Raw genomic sequence first — 27,359 nt, forward strand, 5'->3', positions numbered from 1 at the left:
TAATTACTTTAAGCCTATTTCATAGCATGCCTTCCCAGTTTTCCCTTTTCAGAATGGCAATTTTTTTCATTGAGTCTTTGGAAACAGTGCTTAGAATTCATTTAAACACACACACACACACACAAACACACAGAGACACAAAATCTGTAAGCCACCCAGAGTCTTTTTGGAGTCAGGCAACCTTGTAATCCAATGATTAAATAAATTGTTGGGCTCAACTCTCATTTGCTTTTGCTCTTTTCTGCTGTGTCCAGTCTTTTGAGCACCATCTACTTTTCTCTTTCCCCTTCCTCAGTCCTACTATCAAAAATATTCTAGATACTCTCGGTAAAAATATGAATCCCTTGAAAAAATCAAATATACTTTTTGGAATTCACTGGGGAAAACACAACCTTTTAAAAGTTTACTGGCAATAATTAAATATGAGCAAAGTTGGCCCTCATTCTTCGTGTACTGCCAACTGCTCTCATTGATATTTTAATAGCTCTCTTGAATACTGTACTACAAAGACAGAAAATTAACTGCTTAACGTTTTCTTGTCTGCCAACTGCCAGACTTGGCTTACTATTTATTATTTGGTCAATTGGATCAGTCAGCACTGCTAGCATTCATATGCCAGATTTTGAAAATGAAAGGTAACGCTTCCTGATCATTTGAAGCTTGATAAAATGCATAGTTATTAATGAATTTAAAACCACTCTCATGGTAGTTTTAAATTCATTAAATGCATTTTATCAAACTTCAGGATCATTGAGCAAGTTGATGAAAAAATAGCGAGAACCTTCAGAAATATCCTATGAACTATCTACAGAAAGACTTATGATTATAACTGAGCCCAAAATTTCTATTGCTAAGTGCAACATTTGTTAAGTGAGTTTTGCCCCATTTTACAAACTTTCTTGCCTCAGTTGTTAAGTGAATAATTGCAGTTGTTAAGTTAGTAGCATGATTGTTAAGTGAATCTGACTTCCCCATTGACTTTGCTTATCCGAATGTAGCAAAAGATGATCATATGACCACAGGGATGCTGCAATAATCATAAGTGTGAAAAATGGTCATAAGTCACTTTTACAGTGTCATTGTAACTTTGAACAGTCACTAAACAAACTGTTGTAAGTCAAGGACTACCTGTAAATAGGGCAAACCATCTGGCACAGACATGTCAAACACAAGGCCCGGGGGCCGGATCCGGCCCGCGAAGTGGTTTCATGCGGCCCGCAAAGCCATCCTGGAAAGAGTGAGGGAACGGCCCCCACTGCCTTGGCCCTGGCCCAGAGACCCTCCTTCTGCCAGAGACCCTCAGATCTGTCCCACTCCTGCCCAGGCCCCCATAGGCACCCTTGATGCCAACGATGTAGAGCTGGCCACGCCCACCCAGTAGGTCATATGCACTCTAGCCACGCCCACCCAGTAGGCCATGCCCACCCTGGCCACACCCATGCAGCCCCCTGAGGGCAACCGCAATGCTGATGTGGCCCTCCATGAAATTGAGTTTGACACCCCTGATCTGGCACAACTGCCCTTACATGAAACAATATTCTTTTTGTGTATGTGTGTGTTGTGTGTGTGTTGTGTGTCTGTGTGTGTCTCTGTGTGTGTATGCACAAACATGCACTGGACCAGAAAGTTCACCTGTATGATTTTTTTCCAGCCTCATTCAACTTTATGAAAAACATTTTCTTTTCTTTTTCTTTGTTTGAAGAAAATAAATGTCAGATGAAATTCTCATGGGTAGATTATGAGGTACTTATATTTACCATAGTTCCTGTGTGGGGAAAAAACAGGATTTCTTGACACCTTTTATCACAATCTAAATTAAAAGTTTAAAAACACTCTGAAAATAAAACAGAAAAAAAGGAAAGGTTTGGTACAGGTTTTGATTCAACTTCAATATGTTTTTAATATTTTTTGTCACATCAATATGTCATTTTAAATTATGTGGCCTTGTGTGTAGACAGTTTGACATTATTGGATTAAAAAGAGGAATATGAAACAGTTGTCAAACATAAAACACTTTTCAATCTTCTGTATGTCTTCAAATGGATAAATACATTCTTCTACTGGATGAAATTTATTTCCTGTACTCTTCAAAACCAAGTTGTTCACACCCAGGTATAAAGAGATATTGTTGGCTTTTATTGGATCCGTTTAATTTATGCCATAATGACCAGTGTCAGACATATCAATTGTCAGATTTATCAGTGATCTACATTTTGGTGAGGTTTTGCTTCAGAAGAATGCTTTGCAAATAACTTACGACTAAGCACTAACCTCTTAAGCACTGCAATTTCCTTTGGTCACTATACCTAAATTTAATTTTTCACAGGGATGCTGCCTTATACCAAAGGAGGACATTGATCTCAGAACTGGTTGCAATGTTGGTGGGGGGTGGGGTGGGGTAAGCATTTTAAGTTTCAGCAGGAGTTTTTCCCAAGCTTCCCTGGGTATACCTGAGACTGAGCCTGGAGCACAGTATGAACTATAAAAACATAAAACTACATGTTCCATAATAGTATATAGAAGCTTATAGGGGGTATAAACTTTAGGACAATATACTGTCTAATTCACACTTAAATCATTGTGATGCTTCTAACCAACTTTTTAAAAATTATTCTTCTATTGTAGCTCTGGAAGGAACATAGAAATCGCCATGGGGAATCAAGTTCGAAAACAGGATCAAATTATTGAGAAGGCAAAGGTAAGGAAAAGCATCGTCCTTGATATTCCGCAAGTAGGTCAGTGTTTGGAAATACAGATCTTTCATTACATGTTACGACATGATTTGTAGGTTAAGTCTTATCATTACAACACCATAGAAGTTGTACTTCTCCAAATAAAATAATAGCTACAAGCTCAAGTATCTTCTTGGATCTCATCTTACCATCATTTTGCTAATTTTATTTTAAGTGTTAAACCATCTGCAAATGTACATAAAATTACAATTTTCGCATTAGATGAAGAAGCATAACACATACAAAATAAAAAGACAAAACAACAATAGTAATTACACTCATAGTCCAAGTTCACCTGATTTTATACATTTTCTGCGAGGGTCAAGGCCAGTCTTAGGGATTATGGTGTTCCAAGGGGCAGGTGCTACAACATGAAAAGTGTGCTTCTGGAATTCCATATGAAGGGACCTCAAGGGTGTTCCTCCTGGCAGACTTAATAGGGGGAGGCGTTCCCACAAATAACCTGACTCCATGAAATAGAGGATTTAATAAGTGATAACCATCACCTCGAATTTAACCTGGAAGTACGCTGGGAGTCAATACAGCTCACGGAGCAGAGGTATGACACGGGAGTACTGAGTTTCCCTGTAAATGTGTTGCTGCATTCTGGACCAGTTGCATCATCTGAATACTTTTCAGTGGCAGCTCCAGATAGATTGCATTGCAGCAACCCATTTAGGAGGTGCCTAAAGTATTACAATGCTGTATGTGGCCTCTAAAAGGTTCCAAAAGCTCTGCACAGCTACCTGTGCTGTCTTATGCGTGAATCACAAACCAACCTGCAGGAAGCAAGTGTTAAAACGTGCTTTATGACACAAACTCTGTTCTTTGAGTACTGGCATGCAGTGTTGCAATGAAAATATAAAGGACAGTTGTTTTTGTCATGTCTAGTCATTTTGGCATCGTTATAGCTAGGAACAGTTGTCTGTGACTAGAGAAATCAAGATGAAGGACCAATGAATGATAAAAGCAGGGATGACTTTAGCAGATCTTTCTGTAGATTGCAGAATTTATGAAACCCTAGAAATCTTGTGAAACTCTACCAGGATGAGGCAAGACATTAAGCCAATACATATCTACGAGAGAAGGGGGAAAATGTTTTCTGTCCAAAATACTTTCATTTCAAAAACCCTTAAAATATTTGAACATTACATGCCCCCAGCAACTGGAACTAATATGATTCTATCTGAATCACAATCTAACCAAGAGCAAATCCAAACTATTTAATCATAAATTACTAGTGGGAATCTATGGATTTTACTGATGCATCACACAAGATTCACACATATGCCCAAGGACTTCTAAAAAGCCTGCCCACTTAAATCCAGTTTAAAACCAAGCTAAAGGAGGAGATGAGGAATCAGGACTTGTGACTACCCCAAAAACTATCTCTAGCAATTTTGAATTATTTTTTTGGAGCAGTTTTCTTCAGCTCCACTATTGTCAGTTCCACTGTTGCTGAATTCACCAAGTCAGTTCAGTAAATCCCAGGATTAAATTTTAGAGGGAGAATTCAAGATAGGATTCCTTTCTCCAGGCTTTCTTTTTACTCATCCAGACCACATGAATCAACACACACATTTTCACCAATCTTGAAATTATCAAGTTTGAAGCTGGCAGTCTTGTGATCCCTCCTATTTCTAAGGAACACTCATTCCCAGTTCCAATTAATTCCACTGAGTTCACTCTCTTTGACTATTGGGCCTCACTGCATCAATATTATTCAGTGTTAGTTTCTGATTTTTTTTTTGTATTCATCTCAAAAGAATTCAGTGAAAAACTATGCTAAGTTATATGTATCGATATAGAGTGGGTCTCATGCTGAGAATTATTTAAGCTGTGGAAGGGTGATTTATGCCAATTACAACTATATTACCTTTAAAATAATGTATCAAGCAAAATGCAATATGAATTTTTACAGGCACATGTAGTCAAGTTACTTTTCAAGTTAAGCTCAAGTGTTGGGGGGTGACTTACATAGATGCATCCATGCTTTTTTTGGCATAATGTGGTTTGCAATTGCCTTCTGGAGGACATTATCAGACTTTCTAAGGCTTATCTACATCCTTATCCAATACTAACTAGATTTGTCTCTGCTATAAAAAAAAACATGCATTTTCTGCCTCCCATCTGGATTGATTACAAGTAGCCATGGTGTGATTTTAATTTTAGAACTTTAAACTGTATAGTAATATAAAGATTTTGAATGAGGTGAATATTCCTTCCAAGTTTCATTACTGGAGTATGAGTTGCAGTCCTTTCAAAAAATGTCATCAATCCAGGCTGTTGTTGTTAAAGTGTCTTCACAAAATTTTTACAAAGTCTTCTTCAAAGTCTTCTTCAATCACTTCTTTGTTTCTAAAAGGGTAAAAAAATATTTTTGAAGTACTTGTGCCCTTGATAATCAGTCAGTGATTAATAATTGTAGTGACAGGAAGTAGCAGCTTCTTTGTGGTTTCAGGTGACAAAGCTGGCAGAGAAGAACTAAGAGGGTTGAGTAAATGTTGTTTTCTGTATTCAGCAGGCTTCAGTATGCCCTGGGTGCTCTTTTTTCCCTTCACATTATCATTATACCTAACTCAAAAAATTAGAATAAACTCTTCAAAAAGAAATAAATTCCAGCTGACTTAAGCTGACAAACTATTGTTCAACAAATAGAAAGGCAGAGTGTAAAATTGATCATAAAATAGAAAAAAATTAACAGGTTTTTTTTAGATTATTCTTAACATTGACTTGTGAGCTCCAAGTTATTTTGATCCAAGGGCACCATCTCACTACAATAGAATGTTCCTGCTTTTGATATTTTACCAGGAGTGATATAAAAAAGAGCTACTTCAAAACAATAGTATTTGTGTGATATAGCTTGTTAGGCTTCAGGACATCTCAGCAATAAATTACAGCTCTTGTGTAATCCTTTATTCAGGTTTTGTCTGGGCTGTATTAGAAGTTTCTCAGAAAAAAATTCACATGGATTAGAATCTTTACTTAATAAAGTATAAGTAAATCAGGGGAATACCACATAGTCTGCCTAGGCCTCAGCAAAGCCTTCAACACAGTCTCTCGTAACGTACTTCTTAATAAAAGGGTGAAAATGGTCTAAATTAGATTACTATTAGATGGATTCATAATTGGCTAAATTACCACACCCAAGGAGTACACATCAATGGTTCAACTTCAACTAAATCTTAAGAGTTTTGCCTGACAATGGTAAAATCTGCATGGGAAACAAACTAAGTTTGTGTAAACAGTCCCCTTACCCCAAATAAAACTTATAATTTCTTTGAGGTTAGGCAAGAAATGGAGATATTATTTCCTTTTAACAATGAAGTTTTCGTCTGTGTATCAAATGAAAAGTTTATAAAATAAAGCCATTTATGAAAATAAACAAAGAAAACATTTAAAATTATGCTTTTAATGGAAATGATGAACTTGACTATTTTTGTCTAAAGCCAGAATTCTGGTTTCATTTTGTTTCATAAAACAGCTAGTCTCATTCAATAAAGTCATGGAGGGAAAAAAAAAGAACTGAAGTTTCTTTGCCTTAAATCAGCTAATCTCAAATTGTTCTTAAAATACTGCAACTTGAAAAACATTGGCAAATAGTAAATTATTTTTGATGCCCCCTTCACAATATATCTCTTCTGTTCTATCCTGCATTTTGGTACTTGTAAACCCTTTTCCACATTCTTTTATTCTGTCACCATCCTCCCTTCCCCTCCATGGTGATTCTCTCTACAGACCAAGGGTTTGTTAGATGTTACAGCAGTGCATAAAAGCCTCCTGCCCTCTAACAGAATTATATCTCCTTTGTAGAAGGTTCTGGAACCAATCGATTGCTTTGCGTATCATGTACTATTACATCAGAAGAAAGATATTCTCTGGCAAACTCCATGTACTGTTTCATGACCCTCTTAGGGGTTACCACTCACACTTAGAAAAATTATGTACTACATATTAATGCTGATGTGAGAAGAACAAGACACCTGTGGATCCAACAGCACTTTTTCCATGTACTTGAGAGAAGCTAATTTAATTATAGGGGGATCTTAAAGATTACCTGTTTTACACAGAAATCCTATTTTAGGTGTATGGACAGAGGGATAATCTGACACAGTGGTGGGATTCAGCTGGTTCGCACCACTTCAGCAGAACCGGTAGCTAATTTTTTTGTTGCCCAGACCCAGAATGGACTTCCAAAAGTGGCATCCACACAGAGAACTGGTTCTTCACATATTTGAATCCCACCACTGTTCCGAGAGTATATGAATTGGCAGGATTAAAGAAAAGGAAGGTAAGAGAGGTTGATTGAATAAACTGAATTTTCTGCAGAATAAGAAACTAGCATGGTTGTTTTAAGAATAAAGTGAGTAAAGGAACTTTTGTCTCATGGAGAAATGCAGTCAAGCAAACAGACTGAATAATACTTGTGCTGATCTGTGTTTTTTTTCCACAGGGTAAATGACTTGACCTCATACAGCCTTGATTCAAACTTATAACTTCTACAGTACTGAAAATTGTTCAAAGCATTTTTTTAAAGTCAAGGCACATCTCATGAAGTAACCATGAAACATCCATTACACAGAACATTTTAAGTGGTTAAGAAGCACACTGCAAAGCTTGACCTCAGTTAGAGTCCATGGTTAGTCTAATTATCTGAGAGGGCATGTCAAGAGAAAAGAAAAAAGAAAAGAAAAGAAAAGAAAGGAAAAGAAGAAGGAAGGAAGGAAGGAAGGAGCTGCTAATGTCTTCATGGTTTACCTTATAATCAAAGTGAAAACTCTTGAATTTTGTACATGCACTTCTTAATTTAACTGTAATTAAACTTAAATATATATTCCTACAGCTATATTAGCTAGAATTTTCTTAAACAGCACATAAGATCAGAGCCACATTCTGATTCAAATTATAAGTTCATTTGTTTATTTCTTAGATGTATACCCCATTTTTCATTCAGAAACTTAAGGCAACATGCAGTGGGGATCTATTCTACTATTTCCACACATACAACAACAATCCTGTGAGGTGGGTTCAAGGCAGACATATATTCTAAAAAAAAGAAATATAGAAATTTCACATTCTAAACCAAGAAAAAGCTAATTGTGCCATCTAGAACACTTATGCAACTCAGTTCATATCCAAAGTCTTTTCTTTAGCATTTTACTGTTGCTGTGGTTATCTTTTGCAGCTCTAAGGGAAATCTAACTGACCTACATTTTCATCATCAAAAATAGTCTTGTAATCTGAAGTGCTTTGGCACTATCTTCTTATTGTGTACTATTTAGATTAGACAAGTACATGAAATGGGAAATGAAAAACCAGGCTGAATTTTGGTGGAACAAAACTCCTTAGTTTGGCAGCATCTTTTCAGTCAAATAAAGGAATGCTGGTATACTTTATCTGTCTCTCCCCATCTCCTCTGCACTGATTTAATCCTGTTCTTCCACTGATCTTCCCAGCACTTTCTTTTCCTATTCCAAAGACATTGGCAGTTAAGTGGAGGTACAGAACAGAAGGCACTGATATAGGTAAACCTATTACCATTCGACCATTCATTTAACAACCACTGCATTCTAAGTTAGGATAGTGCTATAAAAAGTTATTTATGGCCTGTCTTTGTACACACAACCATTGTGTCATCCCGGCAGTCATATGATAAGAATTCGGGCACTTGGTAACTAACAGGTATTTTCAGTGGTTACGACATGTTCAGATCACATGATCACCAATTGTGACCACCTTAGGGGGCTTTCGACAAGCAAAGTCAATGGTGGAAGCCAGATTCACTTCATGTTTGTTTAATGTCTGTGGTAAAAAAAATCATAAATAAGCCACAATTTACTTAACGACTAGATTATCGGCAGGAAGGACAAGGGAGACGCGTCTTCATTAACAGGTTGTTTATTAGTTAGCCCGGACACAGAACAGGGAACAAACATGCCTTATATAGGCAGCTGTCAAACGGGATAGCAAATCAGCGGGGGGCATATTCCCGCCAAGAAACAGGGGGCCAATCGGTCAGCTGTTAGGGCAGAATCTCCCTAGAGACAGTGCCAGCGCGTTAGTTAGGCAGAGGAATCCCCTCAGCTGGTTTTGGCGCGCGGTCGGCGTTTTGACAGCTCGCCGCCGCTACTGCGCATGCGCTAACTTTGACAGCTTGCGGCGGCCGCCGGGGGCCTGCCGCGGTTTTGACAGTTCTGTCGGGAATGCGCATGTGCGCCGTTTGACAGCTGTCAAACGGCCGCGTGTGCTTGTAGGCCGCGTGGCCGGCTGCGCACGTGTAGACTTTTGACAGCTGTCAGTGCGGCCGCGTGAAAGCGGCCTATGACAGTTGTCATTGTGTTTTAATATAATGCACCCCTTTCCCCCCCCTTGAACTGAACACACAACTTGGAATAACTTTCAACTGGTGTTGGAACTGTTCGGCGAACTTCTGGCCCATTCGAAATCCGCTAAGTATGCCGGCGGCCTCTTCTGACGGGTGGATCTGCGGGGTGCAGGTGCTTCAGTGGTTTCGGGGGCTTCTACGGGGGGAATGGGCTGAGGGCCTGGGTGGCTCGGGAGTTCTTCCGGGGAGTCGGTGCTGGGGGGTTCCCAATTTCCGTCCGCCATTTCTGGCGTGGAGGAGTTGGGGGGTGACCGGGGGCGAAGCTGGTCTGCGTGCCTCCTAAGTGTGAGTCCCCTGCCTGCGTTAATGGTGTAAGACAGGGGGCCGGTTTGATCGAGAACCACCCCCTGGGTCCATTTATCCCTTCCCCCATAATTTCGGGCCCAGACATTTTGTCCCTTAGAAAATGTCTTGTGTGGCAAGTTGTTGGTTTTTTCGGCCGCTGGCCTGTCTGGGTGTAGTCTATCTAGTCGAGTGACTAGTCGGCGACCCCATCTTAGTTCTGCTGGAGATTTGCCGGTGGTGGACACGGGAGTGGTGTGGTGAGCGAGGAGGAAGCGGGCGAGTCGACGGTGCCAGTTTCCGACGATCATTCTGCGCAGAGAGTCTTTGGTGGTCTTCACCATGACCTCTGCGAGGCCATTACTGGACGGGTGGAACGGAGCCGATGTTGCGTGTCTAATACAGTTCCTCCTCGTGAAGATCTGGAAATCACGGGAGGTAAATTGAGGTCCGTTGTCAGTGATTATGACATCTGGTAGACCGTGGGTGGCAAAAACTCCCCTTAACGCTTGAATGGTGGCCTCTGATGTGGTGCTTGAAACTGGGAGAACCTCCAGCCATTTAGAGTAACTATCTACAATGATTAAAAAGGTTTGTCCCTGGAATGGTCCTGCGTAATCGAGGTGGATGCGGGACCAAGGGTTGGAAGTGGTTTCCCATTTGTGAACTGGGGCGTGTGGAGGGGAGGGTCTGGTTTGCTGGCAGAGATAGCAGCCGGCTACATGCTGCTCAATGTCCCTGTCTAAGGATGGCCACCAGATATAGCTGCGTGCCAGGGCCTTCATTTTTGAAATGCCAGGGTGGCCCTCATGTAGTGTTTGGAGAACTCTTGCTCTGTGGCATGAGGGTATTATCACCCTGCAGCCCCAAAGGATGCAGCCTAAATGTGTTGAAAGCTCTTGTCTTTTTGCAAAATAAGGTTGGATGGGGGGTGAAGGGCAGGTTGATTGCCAACCTGATGTGACCCATGAGAGTACCCTGCTGAGGGTGGGGTCCCTGGATGTGGCGAGTGCGATGTCTTTAGCTGTCACTGGGCATTCTGTGAGTTCTTGTATGGCCAGGACTTGGCCGGCTGGAGCTGGATCAGGGTCTATTTGGGGCAGTGGGAGCCTGCTAAGGCCGTCTGCGTGGGACATTTCCTTCCCAGGCTTGTAGATTAACTGATAGGAATAGGCAGAGAGGAATGTCGTCCAGCGAAGCATTCGTGGGGATAAAATTTGCGGGGTCTGGCGGTCCCATGTGAATATGCCCAGGAGAGGTTTGTGATCTGTATAGATTGTAAAAGGTCTGCCATAGAGGTAATCGTGGAATTTTTTAATTCCAGCTACAATAGCCAGGGCTTCCTTATCTATTTGTGCGTAATTGCGCTCGGTTTTTGAAAGTGTCCTCGAGTAGTATGTGATTGGGGCTTGCGTGCCATCGTTAAGGGAGTGGCTGAGGACTGCCCCGATGCCATAAGGTGAAGCATCGCAGGCGATGCATAGAGGTTTGGTTTCGTTGTAGTGCGATATGGTTGTATCGCTGGAAAGTAATTGTTTTAGCTGTTTAAAGCTGTCATTGTGAAGTGGAGTCCACTTCCAGGGGGCCCCTTTGTCCAGGAGTCTATGAAGGGGTTCTGCTATTGTGGCTTTTGCGGGTAGAAATGAATGGTAAAAATTTAGGAGCCCTAGGAATGCCTGGAGCTCCGTTTTATTTTTTGGGGGGGGTGCGGCTTGTATTGCCTGTATTTTTGCGTTGGTGGGGTGAATGCCTTTGCCGTCTATTTTGTACCCCAGGAATTCTGCGGAGGGTACTCCTGACAGGATTGAAACGGAGGATCCTGAGTCGACCTCCATTTCACAGGGGATTCCCTGTATTTTGACCCACGTCCTAACTTTGGCTCTGGGGATGTTGTTAGCGGGGGTTTTTGTTAAGGAGCATATGGACCCTATAAACCTTGGTTGAGGGCGGGGAGGGACTGTCCTACCTGCGGGGATCTCGTCAAGGTCGTGGAGGGTCTCCCGGTTTAGGCTGCGACATGCTGATCGGATGTGGCCGGTCTTGCCACAGCCGTGGCACTTCGCGTTCCTAAACCTGCAGGTGGCTCGGGCATGGCTTCCGCCGCAACTGGCACACTTTGCTCTGGCGTTGGTCTGCGGCTTCTTCGTGTTGGGGCCCGATTGTCGGTCTTGGTTGTGGCTCCTTTCCCGGCCGGCGGTCATCCGGTTGAAGCGGGAGAGGATCGCATCGACCCCGGATTCGGGCTCCGGCGGCCCCTGGTCGAGCTCCCTGGCCTGATGGACAGAGTTGCCCGAGTTTTCGCCAAATGACTCGATTTCGTCACGATGGCTGTCTTCGTACGCCATTATCTCCAGCGTGAGCTCTGCGAGGTCCATTGTGGGCTTTGCCACAAGTTTCCTCTGCAGGCGCGGGTTCTGGAGACCGGCGATAACTTGATCGCGGATCCGGTCCTCCAGGTCAGGGAAATGGCATTTGCGGGCGGCGTGCCTGACGGTCGCGATGAAAGCGGTGGAGGTTTCACCCGGCTGCTGCTTCCGTCGGGCGAACGAGAGCCGCCAATACAGTTCGGACCGCCTTGGCACGAAGTGTTTGCTGAGGCGGTCCGTGAGCTCGGCATACGGGATGGTAGTGACCGGGTCCGGGCTGCAGAGGCCAACGGCGATATCATACACCGCTGGCCCGCTCAGGCATAGGAGCGCGGCGGCCTTGTGGCGGTCCTCCGTGATCTTATTCACAAGGAGGTACCCCTCGACCTGGCCCAAATGCGACTCCCATCCTTCGGGGTGCCGGACGTCAAACTCCCTTATGTGTCCTAGGGCTGCCATTCCGGGTCCGCGGTACTTCGGGCGCCGGAAGGTTGGCTTGTCCGGTCGGTGACTTAGCTAGTGACTTCAGCAGTTGACCGGACAGCAACACTCCTGGCCCGTGGCTTCAGCTAGTACCGGGATCCCATCCTCGTCGCCAGGTAGATTATCGGCAGGAAGGACAAGGGAGACGCGTCTTCATTAACAGGTTGTTTATTAGTTAGCCCGGACACAGAACAGGGAACAAACATGCCTTATATAGGCAGCTGTCAAACGGGACAGCAAATCAGCGGGGGGCATATTCCCGCCAAGAAACAGGGGGCCAATCGGTCAGCTGTTAGGGCAGAATCTCCCTAGAGACAGTGCCAGCACGTTAGTTAGGCAGAGGAATCCCCTCAGCTGGTTTTGGCGCGCGGTCGGCGTTTTGACAGCTCGCCGCCGCTACTGCGCATGCGCTAACTTTGACAGCTTGCGGCGGCCGCCGGGGGCCTGCCGCGGTTTTGACAGTTCTGTCGGGAATGCGCATGCGCGCCGTTTGACAGCTGTCAAACGGCCGCGTGTGCTTGTAGGCCGCGTGGCCGGCTGCGCACGTGTAGACTTTTGACAGCTGTCAGTGCGGCCGCGTGAAAGCGGCCTATGACAGTTGTCATTGTGTTTTAATATAATGCAACGACTGCATCGCTTAGCAGTGGAAATTCTGGTCTCGATTGTGGTCAGTTGTGGCAATATGAGTGGCTAAAGATGCCACATTCCAAGCCAGGGACAATATTTGATATTTTCACTCAAACATTTTAGCATTTACTCAAATCCTGTGGAACTGATGTTTAAAATGTGTTTTGGAATATTTTAAAATTTCTAAATTTTCTGGATAAAGCGGGAATGACAGGATTTAGGGAAGTTTCTGGTCTGCATTTACTGAATTTCTAGGATAGCCAACCTGCCTAACTGCCTACTTTCCTTGTTTGACCAAGGGACAAATCAGATGGGAAGATGTCAAGTACATGGGACAAAATCAGTGGAAAAGGGCTCCTAGAAAAATACCTTTCTTGACAACCACAAGTCCTCAGGGGATGAGGTGGTGGAAGTAAGGAAACAGGGAAACCTAATCAGACTGTGGCCATTTCTATGCCCAAAGTAGAGGGAAGGATTCTTAAAACTGCTTTCCTATCCCACTGGTTCAATACCCAAAATCAAGTAGTTTAAGGCTGCAGTGTGTGAAATCCCTACAAACATGAAAACTGGAGAAGTAATCAGACCTTGGCAAGAACTGCCAGTATTAGTTAACTGCAAAAATGAACACTCATACAGGAGTAACCCCCACTGAACAAAGTGAGAGGACCTTTTGAATAGGTGTGCTTGAGATTGCTCAAGATGTCTTCTCATATAGTAGTGGAGAAAAATAAGTAGTTTGACTTAATAATTGAGATTTTTGCCAAAGGGAAGCAAATAGGATTTTCCTTCATTTTCTTAGAGAAATGCAGAACAAGCTGTAAAAAAATAGCCTTCCATGTTATACTACTCACACATTTCCATTAGGTATAGCAAACCATCATTTTAATAAACAAACAGATAAGTTAAACACAGTTTAAAAGCCGTTTAGTGCATGCTTATTATTTTCCATAACATTTTTCAGTCAATTCTCTATTTGTTAATTTAATTTCCAGAGACAAATTAAGGGCTTCATGGTAATTAAAATATCACATTCTTTGCGGGAGAGGGGGTTTATGGGAGACTTTGTAAAACGGATGCATTAGACTTAATGAGGCTTACTTTGTTTAATTATGTTTTTTTTAAAAAAGATAGTCCACTAATTATTTTGAGGGGGGGGGTTAACTTCTAAATTCCAGTGGTGTAATGTTGGAAAATTCCATGTTTCAGGAGATAAAAAGGACTGAGAGATACAAGTCCAGGGTATCCCACAAGATGATTTCTCTGATTGCTTTTTGAGCAATCACATGATCATCTGAAGTGTTAAAAATACTTTTTAAATAGTGTAGATGTACCTTACCTTTTCCTTTTCCAAAATGATTTCTAGCAGAACAGGAATGTTTATTTGGAGATGAATCAGGTGTCACCTGGGAGTGGAAGGCACTCCTTGGTATGGTATTCTAGTGAATCATTTCCTTGTGATTTCAGTGTGCTCATGGTAACTCATAATTGATCTGCCATTGGAGGAGGCATATGATGGCGTTCTACTTTGCTGCATAGTTGAGGTTCACCAACATTTTGCAAATCTGTTGTTCTCATGGCACCACTACACATACCAAATATCATATTTTAGTAGTTGTGACTCTTACTACTTTTAAATTGTCTGATTATTAAGCAGTATTACACACGAATATAAATACACCCCCAACACTTTCTAATGTTGAGATGTGTTTGACCAGGGGTCTTCAAACCTGGCCCTTTTTTGACTTGTGGACTTCAACTCCCAGAATTCCTCAGACAGTGTGCCTGGCTGAGGAATTCTGGGAGTTGAAGTCCACAAATCATAAAAGGGCCAAGTTTGAAGACCCCTGTTCTAAGGTCTATGGGTTGTACATCATAAATGTGGAATGATCTCTGCTTTTGTTTCTGACCTGATCTGATCACCTAAAAACTAAAGTGAGGAATCTAATGACAAATTATTTAGGATAAAGAGATTCTAAGGAAGACAATTGAGGAAGGTTTCAAAGAGAAAATGTCTGTGTCTCTTTTTGCAAAACACAAATGTTTCTTCTTACATAAGTGCTAATGTTTCTTTAAACCTTGCAAAATGTTCTTCCATTATGATATGGCAATGGCTGTTACTGAAAGGAAGACAATAATAATGATAATAATGAAATGTTCAATGACTGTGTAGGTAAGAAAATCACAGATGCCATTAGCTTGTTCACTGTTTAACCAGGCAGAAAAGAAAAAAAAATCATCCTTTTAGATGATAGGTAATGTTCTGTAAAGTGACTATGTCTGTTGATAACAGCTTAGAATATCATGAATGACTAGAAAGGGAAAGATTAAAACTCATAAGACATCATGGGGCAGGAGAGGAGAAAAAGACAGTCCAAGCAAGTTAATAGCCCAAAGGCTTGTGAAATTGTTTCAGAAGTAAATTTAATACTATGGAATCATTGCCATTAGGTGACACATATATTTATTTAACAGCTTAACTGCCAAACTAGTCTACAAATAGCCAACCTTTCTTGCATCTGCAAGGTTTTTATCAAAAGGGAAGTCAACGAGGTAGGACAGGGGTCTTCAAACTTGGCTGCTTTAAGACTTGTGGACTTCAATGCCCAGAATTCCTCAGCCAGCCATGCTGAGGAATTAGTTGCCTCAATCTAATTAATGGCTTATTGTCTGTGATGATAGAAAGAAACCTCATGCAACACATGCGGTTAATTAACTAATTTGTACCTTTTTTTCCCATGACATCGCTAGTGTTTAATGTGAGAGATTTCTTCCACAGCAGTTTAAGTGGCTTCTGATGTTTGGAAAATGGAACGAACCCATTAAAAAACCCTTAGAAACTCTAGTTCCCCAAATTCAGAGAAACCACCTATCACACACACAACTTTATAATACTAAGTTTTCCTCACTACCGTCTATATCAGAGCTATAACAGTGCCAGATAATCTTATAAAAAGAGCACCAGGGGAGCTACTATTGTGTTGTAGCTAACTCTGACAGGGACAGAACACTTCCATTCTGGGACAGCGTTGTTTTGTAATTCCATTCAATTTGACATTTGAGAAATTGAGAAGTAGGAGGAAGAGGAAAACAGCTTTGCTTGTATCTTCATCTATGGGCCTGTTTCCCTTGCAAGGTTCCCATTTTTCTTCATGTGTACAGCCTGATTCAATTTCTTTTCTAAGTATTTTTTAAAAAAATAAGATAGCCATGTTAGTCTTTATTCCTGATAAATAGGCCTTCATTTATTTTAAGTTTAGATTTGCTTGCTAGAGTCATTTTTGCCATTTTATACTATTTATTCTTCTGGCTGTTTTAAACCTTACTGTTTATTTACGGTATATGTTTTTGATTGTTTCTTTTTTTGTATTTTTAAAGCAGCCCAAAGTCTAATGGAGTAAGCAGCCATAGCAAATTTAATAAACTGAACTGAATTGAATTAGGTAGTGTACAGTGCCACTGGATGAGTAAAACCATATTATCCTACAAAATTTATTTTCTGTGCTTACATGATGAATTAAGAGTGACTTAAGATTAATATGCTGTCTTTTGTTTTGACTAAAAGAAAATTCAAAAAACATATATAATGGGAAAGATTGCTTAACCCTTTTCCTTTAAAATTCTTTTCTCCTTGCACTTTAAAGATCAGGTATCAGTTACAAGAATTTCAAGATTATTTATTAATTAAACCTAATACCATATAACAAAAACACACCCTGCAGAACAATTTATACCAGTCATGTAAGATTCAACGGGATTCATTTAAGCAGGTAATGCTCAAATTATATCATTTGTTTTTACTCCCACATTCCAGCCATAGCGCCACAGATGATTGTCATACAAGAACTCAGATACTCCTAAATAGTAGAGATAAATTATTCTTCTGAAAAAAGACTGCATAAAACAATTGAATGAAAATTCATCAATTTCATCTTTGTCATTTAAAAAGTAATTCCACTCACTTTGGCAGCAAATCATATAGAACAGAGGTCCCCAACCTTTTGGGCACCAGGCACCGGTTACGTGGAGAGAGGTTTTTCCGCGGACCGGAGGGGGCGTGGTTTTGTGTGCTGCCTGCATCCTGCAGATGGGGCTTTGCTTGTTTGTGTGGCCTGGTTGCTGGCATGCCACAGCCCAATACTGGTTCACAGACCAGGGTTTGGAGACCCCTGATATAGAAGGATTACCTTTTATTTTCATGCTGAAAAACTGCAAATTCTGAATAAGCAAAAGGAGCATTTGAACATGTGAGAACCACTAAGGGATAAGACTGGTTCTTGCCAAAGGCTTTCCGTAGCAAAGTTATTCTTCTTTGCAGTATTATTATTAAATATATATTCCACCGCTCCGCATACATACAGAGGTAGGAGTTTCCTTGAGTTAGTTTTGATTCAACAAACACCAGTGTCAATTATGTTAATTATGACTTAAATTATGAAATTTTAAGTCAGGCCATCAACTTTTCTTTCCAGACAATATCTGGCCCAATTTATGATTTTGCTTTCAAAACAGATTAATGAGATACTCTTATTTATTTTTTCTCTTTTCAAAAGAAAGGCAATTTTTAAGATGTTAGGATGTAAGAAGTTAGGCTGATGCACGTGTGGAAGCAGTTGATGAGAGAATGATTATCCTTTCTCCTACTTCTACCCACATCCCCACCCACCCAGATCACATTTTGAAGTGCATAGAGGATCGTGGAATTGTTGGTGCCCTCTGGGCTTGGTTGTTTGCTTGCAGACATTTCATCACCCAACTAATAAACATCATCAGTGTGAGTAAATGTTTATATATAATAGCTTGTTCTGCAAGTTTAGGCAAGGATGCGCTTTCCTCCTTGGTGGCTCATACTTGATTAAAGTATTGTATTCTCCCTGATTGCTTGCCTGTAGTTGATCCCTTCTTATTAGCATGTTGGTGCTGGTTTCTAGTCTTGTTTTCTTCCTGGGTTTTTTTTAATTGTCTCTTTTGAATGGTATGTAAATGTAAATCTATAGCAGACATGTCAAACACAAGGCCCGGGGGCCGGATCCGGCCCATGAAGTGGTTTCATGTGGCCCATGAAGCCCTCCTGCAAACAGTGAGGGAATGCTTGGCCTGCATTCCCTCACTGCATTCCCTGCATTCCCTCATTGCATTCCCTCATTGCCTTGGCCCTGGCCCAGAGACCCTCCTTCTGCCAGAGACCGTCAGATCTGTCCCACTCCTGCCCAGGCCCCCATAGGCACCCTTGATGCGAACGATGTAGAGCTGGCCACGCCCACCCAGTAGGCCATATGCACTCTAGCCACGCCCACCCAGTAGGCCACGCCCACCCAGGCCATACTCACCTGGCCCCCTGAGGGCAACCGCAATGCTGATGCGGCCCTCAATGAAATTGAGTTTGACACCCCTGATCTATAGAGAACTGAAGGAGAGAAAAAGAAGAAAGTTCCACTCAAAAGCTTTGGTTTCTGCTCTTCTTTCAAAGGGTAAATTGAAATATAATGACAGTACTGATGGTAATATAGTTGTAAGGAGAACGTATTTTGCATTGGGGGCTAACTTCATTTGTGAAATCTCAAGCTAAACTTTGCTGGTGTGGGAATTAGTTCAGGAGTTTGCTCATTTGTACATTCTCTTGCATTGCCTTTTTTTTGCTTTGGGTATGTAACTTTTCTATCCTCTGGCCTGCATAGTTTTATTCCATATTTGTTTAGATAGACATTAGCTCTTTGGCTGACTCTTATAAGTTATATCTGTATTTTGGCTTTCTTATTTAATATATAGTGGCATGCTGAACTGACTTTTGCACATGGCCAACACATGATCAAATTTGGAAATATTCCTAAACTAGCTTTTGGAGTATCTGCAATTTATGGGAATCAATTTCCAATTTAATTTGGATTAAAATAAAAACCATGTTAATTAAATTTTAGCGGAGATCTCATTGCGATGATATTTAAGACTCTCATTAAAATGAACCATACACTTGTCATGAGCCTCTCCAGCCCACTGAGTGAGCATGAAGTGAATATTATTTTCTTGCTCTTTTCATTAATTACAAGCAGTGGCATGTAGTACATCTTAGGGCATCCATAAAGAAAATTAAACATCTGGATTAAAGTTCTGTTCAATTCGTTCTCCATCGCTGAAAACGTTCAAAGTGTCTGCCCAACTCCAGTCCATCTAAAATGCCTATAATAAGCATCCCAATTTATTGCAAATCAGGGACTGAACTGAAATGCAGAATGAAGCTCATCAAAACTGCCTGTCAGCGGCACAATCTCACACGTAACACATGCAATTAAATAGCTCCACTTTGTCTTTAGAAAGCCAGAAGATTGTTAATATAAACAGTACACGTTTATATTTTCTTCTTTTTTTGTTTTCCACACATCACAAAATCAGAAAAATATCACTAGTGAAGGAGTTTTAACTTTAATAGCTAAATGTTACATTTCCAAAACTTGAAGATTAAGTGGTTGTTTTTCTTTTCATCAACCTTGATGAAACATAGCATCCTTTCCATAGCTGACATAATTTGTTAATGGTTCTAACTTGGTGCAAATGTTGGTGAATCACCAGTCTCAAATCACATGCATGCATAGACCCTGTTATTGCTCTTTGAATTTTAAGTACTGGTTAGCATTTGGACACTTGAAAGTATTTAGAATGTTGTATATTTTCAGGTAGTTTGGTGTGGTCTTTGTGTGGAATTTGGGCTATTTTGACTTTTTAATCTGTTAAGTGATACAATGCAGATAAAGATGTATCAATGTTAAATAGGCAACAGAATTCCGTTCAACTCCATTCTACTTTTCAATGGTTATTCAGTGATGAATGGGAGTCGGCATGGAATTTATCTCAAGATGGCTGTGGCTTGCACAGATACAGTGCACAAAGTTGTAGACCAAGAGGTTATCCACAGCTAAGCAATAATGTGTAATTGTTTTTTAATGTGATATGTGAACCCATACCTTATGACTAAAGGGACGCAGTGGCTCAGTGGGTTAGGATGCTGAGCTTGTCGATCAGAAGGTTGGCAGTTTGGCAGGTTGAATCCCGAGTGCCGCATAACAGAGTGAGCGCCTGTTACTCGTCCCAGCTTCTGCCAACTTAGCAGTTCGAAAGGACGTAAAAATCCAAGTAGAAAAATAGGGACCACTACGGTGGGAAGGTAACAGCGTTCCGTGCGCCTTTGGCATCTAGTCATGCCAGCCACATGACCACGGAGACGTCCTCGGACAAGCGCTGGCTCTTTGGCTTTGAAACGGAGATGAGCACCGGCCCCTAGAGTTGGAAACGACTAGCACGCATGTGCGGGGGAACCTTTGCCTTTATCTTTACCTTATGACTTCTTGGGGTTTGTTTGCCTTATGCCATCACCTTTTCCCACCTGTTTTAAAATTGCAAAGAAAACATCTGATTATTTAAAAGTCTTTTAAAAGAAATAACCCATCAACAGTCCTTACATACATTGCATTGGGTCAAATCTGAATCATTCTTACTAGTTATTTTGCCACTGGCATGGTTCTAAATTTTTTAATCTAGGAGTTGATTTGAAAAAAAAATCTTTAAAACATTATAACTTGTCAAATAATGTTCTTTGAGTGCATGCTTTTTATTGGCACTGTTTAAGAAATGACACTTTGTTTTTTTTTAAAAGTTGGAAAAGTAAAGTACAGTGAAGACAGTTTTAACTAGACAGAGGAAGATTTGGTCTTAAAATCTGCTTCATCAAGTTCTCTTAGTGCTATTGAACATGCCTGTTGGAGTGTATTCGTATTGGCTTATCAGTGATAGAATGTAATATTGCAAAGCAGATTGAATTAGAATATCACTTCTAAAAGACCTACATGCTAACTGCTGAATCATGCTGCCCCTTAGTGGGGGCTAGTTCCAGTTCACAATGGGATAAAGAAATATTCAAGAACTTGTGAATAGTTATGCCTTTGCTCATCACCTTTTAAAAAAAAGCAAAAAAGCCTCTTCCCTACATATACTTCCCTACATATAATTTGATAGTATCAATCTTAAAGCTGTGTCCCAGCTCAAATGGAAGTCTACATTGAAGTTCAAGCAACCTTCTTCAGCTGAATCATGAAAATCAGGGAGAGGAAGGAATAAGACTGGCATTTGCATCCTATTCTCTGTCCAAATTGAAGCTGAATGCCTAAGGAAGATTATGCTTATAACTTGGAGAGAAGTAATGCAAAAAATTTCATCTCAAACTTACTTGGGATCAAAGATTAAACTTGAGCCTTGATATCCTTCTTAGTGGATAATAAATATTGCCTAAGTCAAGAGCAAAAGTGTCAATATTCTTTTATTTAGGGTTATCATCTTCATCTGATTGCAATCAACCCCCACCCCCAATCTAACCAGAGCACAAACATTCTTGAACAGTCTTTCAGACCAGACTCATTTTATAACCACAAAGGCTGTGAGGTAATTTAGCTTGATACCTGATTTTGAAAGATGGAGCAGCTTGACTAACAAGGTTCGAGATTCCAATATCATTGGGCAACCCCACAACCTGAACTACAGTTAAATAGCTATGTTTAAACATGGGTTTAATACTTATCATGGGAGGGAGAGAGACTCCGATTTATGCAGCTCTAGTACCCAGTCAGCTGAATAAGCATTAACTCTATTATAATTTGATGTATTTTCCTGGCTCTTCCAGTTTTTGAAATGTGGTCCAAACATATCAGAAAAGGCCAAACAGAGCCATCAGCTGAAAAGGTTTGCACAATCCTGTTTTGCTAAGTAGCCAATTTTTCTTATGGATATCTTTTTAACATTACTACAATATATCTTTTCAGAATACTAATGCAAATGCTCAGGAGGCTGAACATAAGGATAGCTCCAAAGCAGTCCCGTTAACCCAGGAGCCTTCAGAAGATAATGAAGTTTTTGGTAAGTCTCCTAGTGAAATTATTTTTCACATCTAAAAAATCATTTGGTATAATAAACCTGAGATCCTGTTGCAAATTAAATAAAATCTCTTTGTGGAGATTTATAAAACATGGCAAGCTCACATCTTGCAAAAAAGATTGAATTAGTACAGAGTTCCCCAAACTTTCTGGGTTGGCAGTCCAGAGTGGTGGGGGAAATGGGGGGATGATTTGGGGGGAGGGACAAGTGCATGTGTACTTGCATGTCCACACGTGAGCGCCCGTGGTGACATGCAAGTGGGACTGCAAACACCTATGATGATATTTGTGCAACTGGGACTGTAAGCACCTGGAAGGGTCGCACGAGTGGGGCCACGAGTGCCCACAATGAGACTCATGCAAGTAGAACTGCAAGCACCTGCAATGATGATCATATGAATAGGGCCGTGCGCACGTGCACAGATGGGCATACGCATACCGGCCACTCACGCAGCCTGGTGGCAATTAGACCATGGCACAGTAGTGTGCCATGGCCCACAGGCTGGGGATCCCTGAAAAGTGCCATAAAAAGAGCAACGCCAAGCCCATTATCAGAAAGTTCAGAACTTTTTTCAGGATCTGACAAATACCAGGCATATGTGGTAAGGCATCCAGGCCATTCCAAACTATAAGGTGGCTTAATTGTGTTGTAAGGGTGACACAGCCTTTTTAAACAAGCTGAACACATTTTGGGGAAGATTTGAGGCATCAAATAGCACCCCTGCAAGGAAAGCTGTGCTCCATCTTGATGAGCAAGTTCTTAGCTTTGATGTCACTTCTGGAGGACATTGTGGAAAATTAACATTCAGAAAGCAGCAGACCCAGATAATATCTTAGGCATGTTCTTAGGTTATTTGCAGACAAGTTGGCTTGTGTTCTTACAGATATTTCCAATCTTTCATTGCAGCAGGCAATGGGTCCCATTGTGTTTTAAGACTGCCATTATTTTGGCAGTGCCAAAAAAATCTATGATTACAAGTCTTAATGATTACCATCCAGTTGCACTTAGTCTATCATTATGAAAAAAATTTAGAGGCTGATAAAGGATATTATTGTATCCAGCCTCCTTCCAACATTTGACTTCCTTCAGTTTGCTTACTGTCCAAATCGCTCTACAGAGGATGCTATTTCTTCTGTTCTCCACCTGAACTTGGTTCACTTAGAGGAAAGAAATACTCATCTGCAAATGCTGTTTGTTGACTTTAATTTGCCATTTAATACAATCATTCCTCAGCATCCAGTAGACAAACTGGGCCTAACTTCCTTCGTGCAATTGAATTCTTGATTTTCTTATTATTTTCTTATTAATAGGCCCCAGTATGTGCAAGTTGGAACTAATATTTCTAACACCATTTTTTTGAGCGCAGGTTCTTCTCAGGGCTGTGTCCTAAGTCTGCTGTTGTTCGCCCTGTTGACCCATGACTGTTGTACAAGATTTGCCACCAACCATATTGTGAAGTATGAGCATATTACAACAGTTGTGGGCCTTATTCAGGATGACAATGAGGGTGCTTACTGCAAGGAGGTAGAGGGTTTGGTGAACTGGTTTGATAAAAGCAGCCTCATCTTAAATGTAGGGAAAACTAAAGAGATCATTGTCAATTTCAGAAAAGGCAGGCACGGCCACATACCTCCGTGTATTAATGATTCACTTATAGAGGTGGTTAGCAGCATCAGTTTTCTGCGTGTGCAGCAAATGAGTAGGTTAGCTTGGTCACTCAACAGTGAGACACTGGTGAAGTGGGCATAGCAGTGCATCACTGTCCTTACCACTATTATGTATGTGTATGGGTAGATATCCCCTTCATGGATTACTTTCATGGATTACTGCCTTGTCATGGTGAAGGGGCTTGCATAATTCAATGAAGCTATGAGCTATGCCAAGCAGGGCCACCCAAGACAGACAGGTCATAGCAGAGAGCTCTGACAAAATGTGATCCACTGGAGAAGGAAATGGCAACCCACTCCAGTATCTTTGCCATGAAAACCCCATGGACAGTACCAAAAGGAAAAAAGATATGACGCTGGAAGATGAGCCCCTCAGGTCAGAAGGCATCCAATATGGTACTGGGGAAGAGCAGAGGGCTAGTACTAGTAGCACCAGAAAGAATGAAGCGACTAGGCCAAAGCCGAAAGGACTCTCAGCTGTGGATGTATCTGGTGGTGAAAGGAAAGTCTGATGCTGTAAAGATTTTTTTCTCCATAGAAACCTGGAATGTAAGATCCATGAATCAAGGCAAGCTGGACGTGGTCAAACAAGAGATGACAAGACTGAACATTGACATCTTAGGTATCAGCAAACTAAAATGGACACAAATGGGTGGATTTATTCAGATGACCATCAGGTACTGTATACTACTGTAGGCAAGAATCCCTCAGAAGAAATGGAGTAGTCTTCATAGTCAATAAAAGAGTAGGAAAAGCAATATTGGGATACAATCCCCAAAATGACAGAATGATGTCAGTTCGAATCCAAGACCATTCAATATCATAGTAGTCCAAGTCTATGCCCCAACCACCGGTGCTGAAGAGGATGAAAGTGACCAGTTCTATGAAGCCCTACAGCACGTTATAGAACTAACACCAAAAAAATGATGTTCTTATTATCATGTGGGATTGGAATGCTAAAGTAGGAAGCCAAAAGATAACCAGAATAACAGGCAAGATTGGCTTTGCAGTACAAAATGAAGCAGGACACAGGCTGATAGAATTTTGTCAAGAGAATATGATGGTCATAGCAAACACTCTTTTCCAACAACCCAAGAGACGGCTCTACACATGGACATCACCAGACGGTCAACAGAGAAATCAGATTGACTATGTGCTCTGCAGCCAAAGATGGAGAAGCTCTATACAGTCAGTACAAACAAGACCAGGAGCTGACTGTGGCTCAGATCATGAGCTTCTCATTGCAAAGTTTAGGCTTAAACTGAAGAAAGTAGGGAAAAGCACTAGGCCAGACATGTCAAACACAAGGCCTGGGGGCTGGAACCGGCCCACAAAGTGGTTTCATGTGGCCTGCAAGGCCATCCTGGAAACAGTGAGGGAACGGCCCCCGCTGCCTTGGCCCCGGCCCTGGCCGGCCAGGAGCCAATGTACAATTTTGTTGTGGTCATCTATACTGAAAAACATTCAGTCTTAGCTCCACAAGACCATCTGGAAACATTGAGGGACTGGCCCCTGCCATGTCAGCACTGCCCCCTGGGTACACGCTGAGGAGGTATCACCCTTTGTGAGGAATGAAGAAATGCTCCATCACCTGGAAGTGGCCAGCACATGGCCCTGCCTACTTCGGGCAGGCTAGGGGCTGGGCAGCATTGCGCTTCTCTTCAGATTCATGCCACCTGGCTCAGCTTCTCGGTGCTGTGAGAAGTGCACCCCACTGCCTGCTGAAACCTGGCAGGCTTGGGGCTGGGCAGCATTGAGCTTTGTGCTGCCTGGCTCAGCCTCTCGGTGCTGTGAGGAGAGCACCCCACTGCCTGACAAAACTGGGCAGGCTGGGGGCTGGGTGGCATTGTGCTTCTCTTTGGATTTGTGCCGCCTGGCTCAGCCTCTTGGCTTTGTGAGGAGTAACTCACTGCCTGCCAAAACTGGGCAGGCTGGGGGCTGGGCAGCATTGTGCAGGTAACATCGACTCTCACGCTGCTCATGGCATTCCCTCCCTCAGAGCCCACCAAGCCAGATATGTGAAGTAGGCGAGGGCCATATGCTGACCACTTCCAGGCGATAGTGTATTTCTTCATTCCTCATGAAGGATGACACTTCCCCAGCTGTGTTTCTTGCCTGTTTTTCTCCCTCCCTCATCTCAAATATTTTCCCACCATTCTGTTGGAAGGAAGGAAGGAAGGAAGGAAGGAAGGAAGGAAGGAAGGAAGGGAGGGAGGGAGGAAGGAAGGGGATGGAGGGAGGGAGGGAGGGAGAGTCTGAGGGAACTCCTTCCTTAGTCCTGCCCTGCTGCCTTTTCACCATCCCCTTGCCCCCTCCTCCTGGCCTATTCTGTGGGGGTCTCTCATCCTATTGCTAAGGAAGCTTTGGATTCAAAGCCAGGTCTCCTCAAATGGAGAAGGAGTGGGCCTCCCTCTTTACTTTGCCCTCATACACATCATGAACAACCTGGCTAAGGAAAGCAAGCACAGCAGCTGGGTGCCCCCTTGGAGAAGTGGGGCTGGGCTTAGTGCCGTGGATGCTTGAGGGCTGGACTGTGCATTTGACATCTGCACCACCGTCCAGCACCCCCCCATGGCCTGAGAGGAACAGTGAGGCTCCTCCACTGGACCATGCCTTGGCATTTGCCCCGGTCCCATTTCCTTCTGCCCGAGACCCTCAGATCTGTCCCACTCCTGCCCAGGCCCCCATAGGCACCCTTGCACGTGAACAATGTAGAGCTGGCCATGCCCACCCAGTAGGCCACACACACTCTAGCCACACCCACCCTGGCCACACCCACCCAGCCCCCAAGGGCAACCACAATGCTGATGCGGCCCTCAATGAAATTGAGTTTGACACCCCTGCACTAGGCCACTCAGGTATGAACTAAATCATATCCCTGACAAATATGCAGTAGAGGTGACAAATAGATTTAAGGAATTAGATCTGATAGACAGAGTGCCTGAAGAACTATGGACGGAGGTTCGCAGCATTGTACAAGAAGTAGCAACTAAAACCATCCCAAAGAAAAAGAAATGCAAGAAAGCAAAATAGCTGTCTGAGGAAGCTTTGCAAATAGCTGAGGAAAGGAGGGAAGCGAAAGGCAAGGGAGAAAAAGAAAGATACACCCAATTGAATGTAGAATTCCAGAGAATAGCTAGAAGAGATAAGAATGCCTTCTTAAATGAACAGTGCAAAGAAATAGAAGAAAACAATACAATAGGGAGGACTAGAGATCTCTTCAAGAAAATTGGAGAGATGAAGGGAACATTTCATGCAAAAATGGGCATGATAAAGGACCAAAATGGCAGGGACCTAACAGAGGCAGAAGAGATTAAGAAGAGGTGGCAAAATTACACAGAGGAACTATACAAGAACGAGCTTAACATCCCTGATAATCACAATGAGGTGGTCACTGACCTCGAGGCAGACATCCTAGAATGTGAAGTGAAATGGGCCTTAGGAAAGCTGAGCAACAACAAAGCTAGTGGAGGTGACAGTATCCCAACTGAGCTATTCAAACTCTTAAAAGACGATGCAGTAAAAGTGCTACACTCAATTTGCCAGCAAATTTGGAAAACTCAACAGTGGCCACAGGATTGGAAAAGGTCAGCTTACATTCCAATTCCAAAGAAAGGTAGTGCCAAAGAACGTTCAAACTATCACACTATTGCACTCATTTCACATGCTAGTAAAGTTTTGCTTAAAATCCTACAAGGTAGACTCCAGCAGTATGTGGACCGAGAACTACCAGAAGTACAGGCAAGATTTTGAAGAGGCAGAGGAACTAGAGATCAAATTGCCAACATACGCTGGATCATGGAGAAAGTGAGGGAGTTCCAGAAAAACATCTACTTCTGCTTCATTGAGTATGCTAAAGCCTTTCATTGTGTGCATCACAACAAACTGTGGCAAGTTCTTA

General features: G+C 42.1%; 1 protein-coding gene across 2 annotated transcripts in view; it reads left to right on the forward strand.

Annotated features, from left to right (window-relative positions):
• Positions 1-27,359, forward strand: part of MBP (myelin basic protein) — a 146,401-nt gene that overhangs the window by 37,467 nt on the left and 81,575 nt on the right. For both annotated transcript variants that reach the window (XM_083359970.1, XM_083359971.1), the window contains exons 2-3: positions 2,626-2,698; positions 21,680-21,773. In XM_083359970.1, coding sequence (XP_083216096.1) covers positions 2,651-2,698; positions 21,680-21,773 — 142 coding nt within the window. In that variant the 5' untranslated portion in view covers positions 2,626-2,650. The remainder of the gene's footprint in view (positions 1-2,625; positions 2,699-21,679; positions 21,774-27,359) is intronic.

This window comes from Vipera ursinii (genome assembly GCF_947247035.1).
Source record: "Vipera ursinii genome assembly, chromosome: 3".
NCBI classification, from domain to species: domain Eukaryota; kingdom Metazoa; phylum Chordata; class Lepidosauria; order Squamata; family Viperidae; genus Vipera; species Vipera ursinii.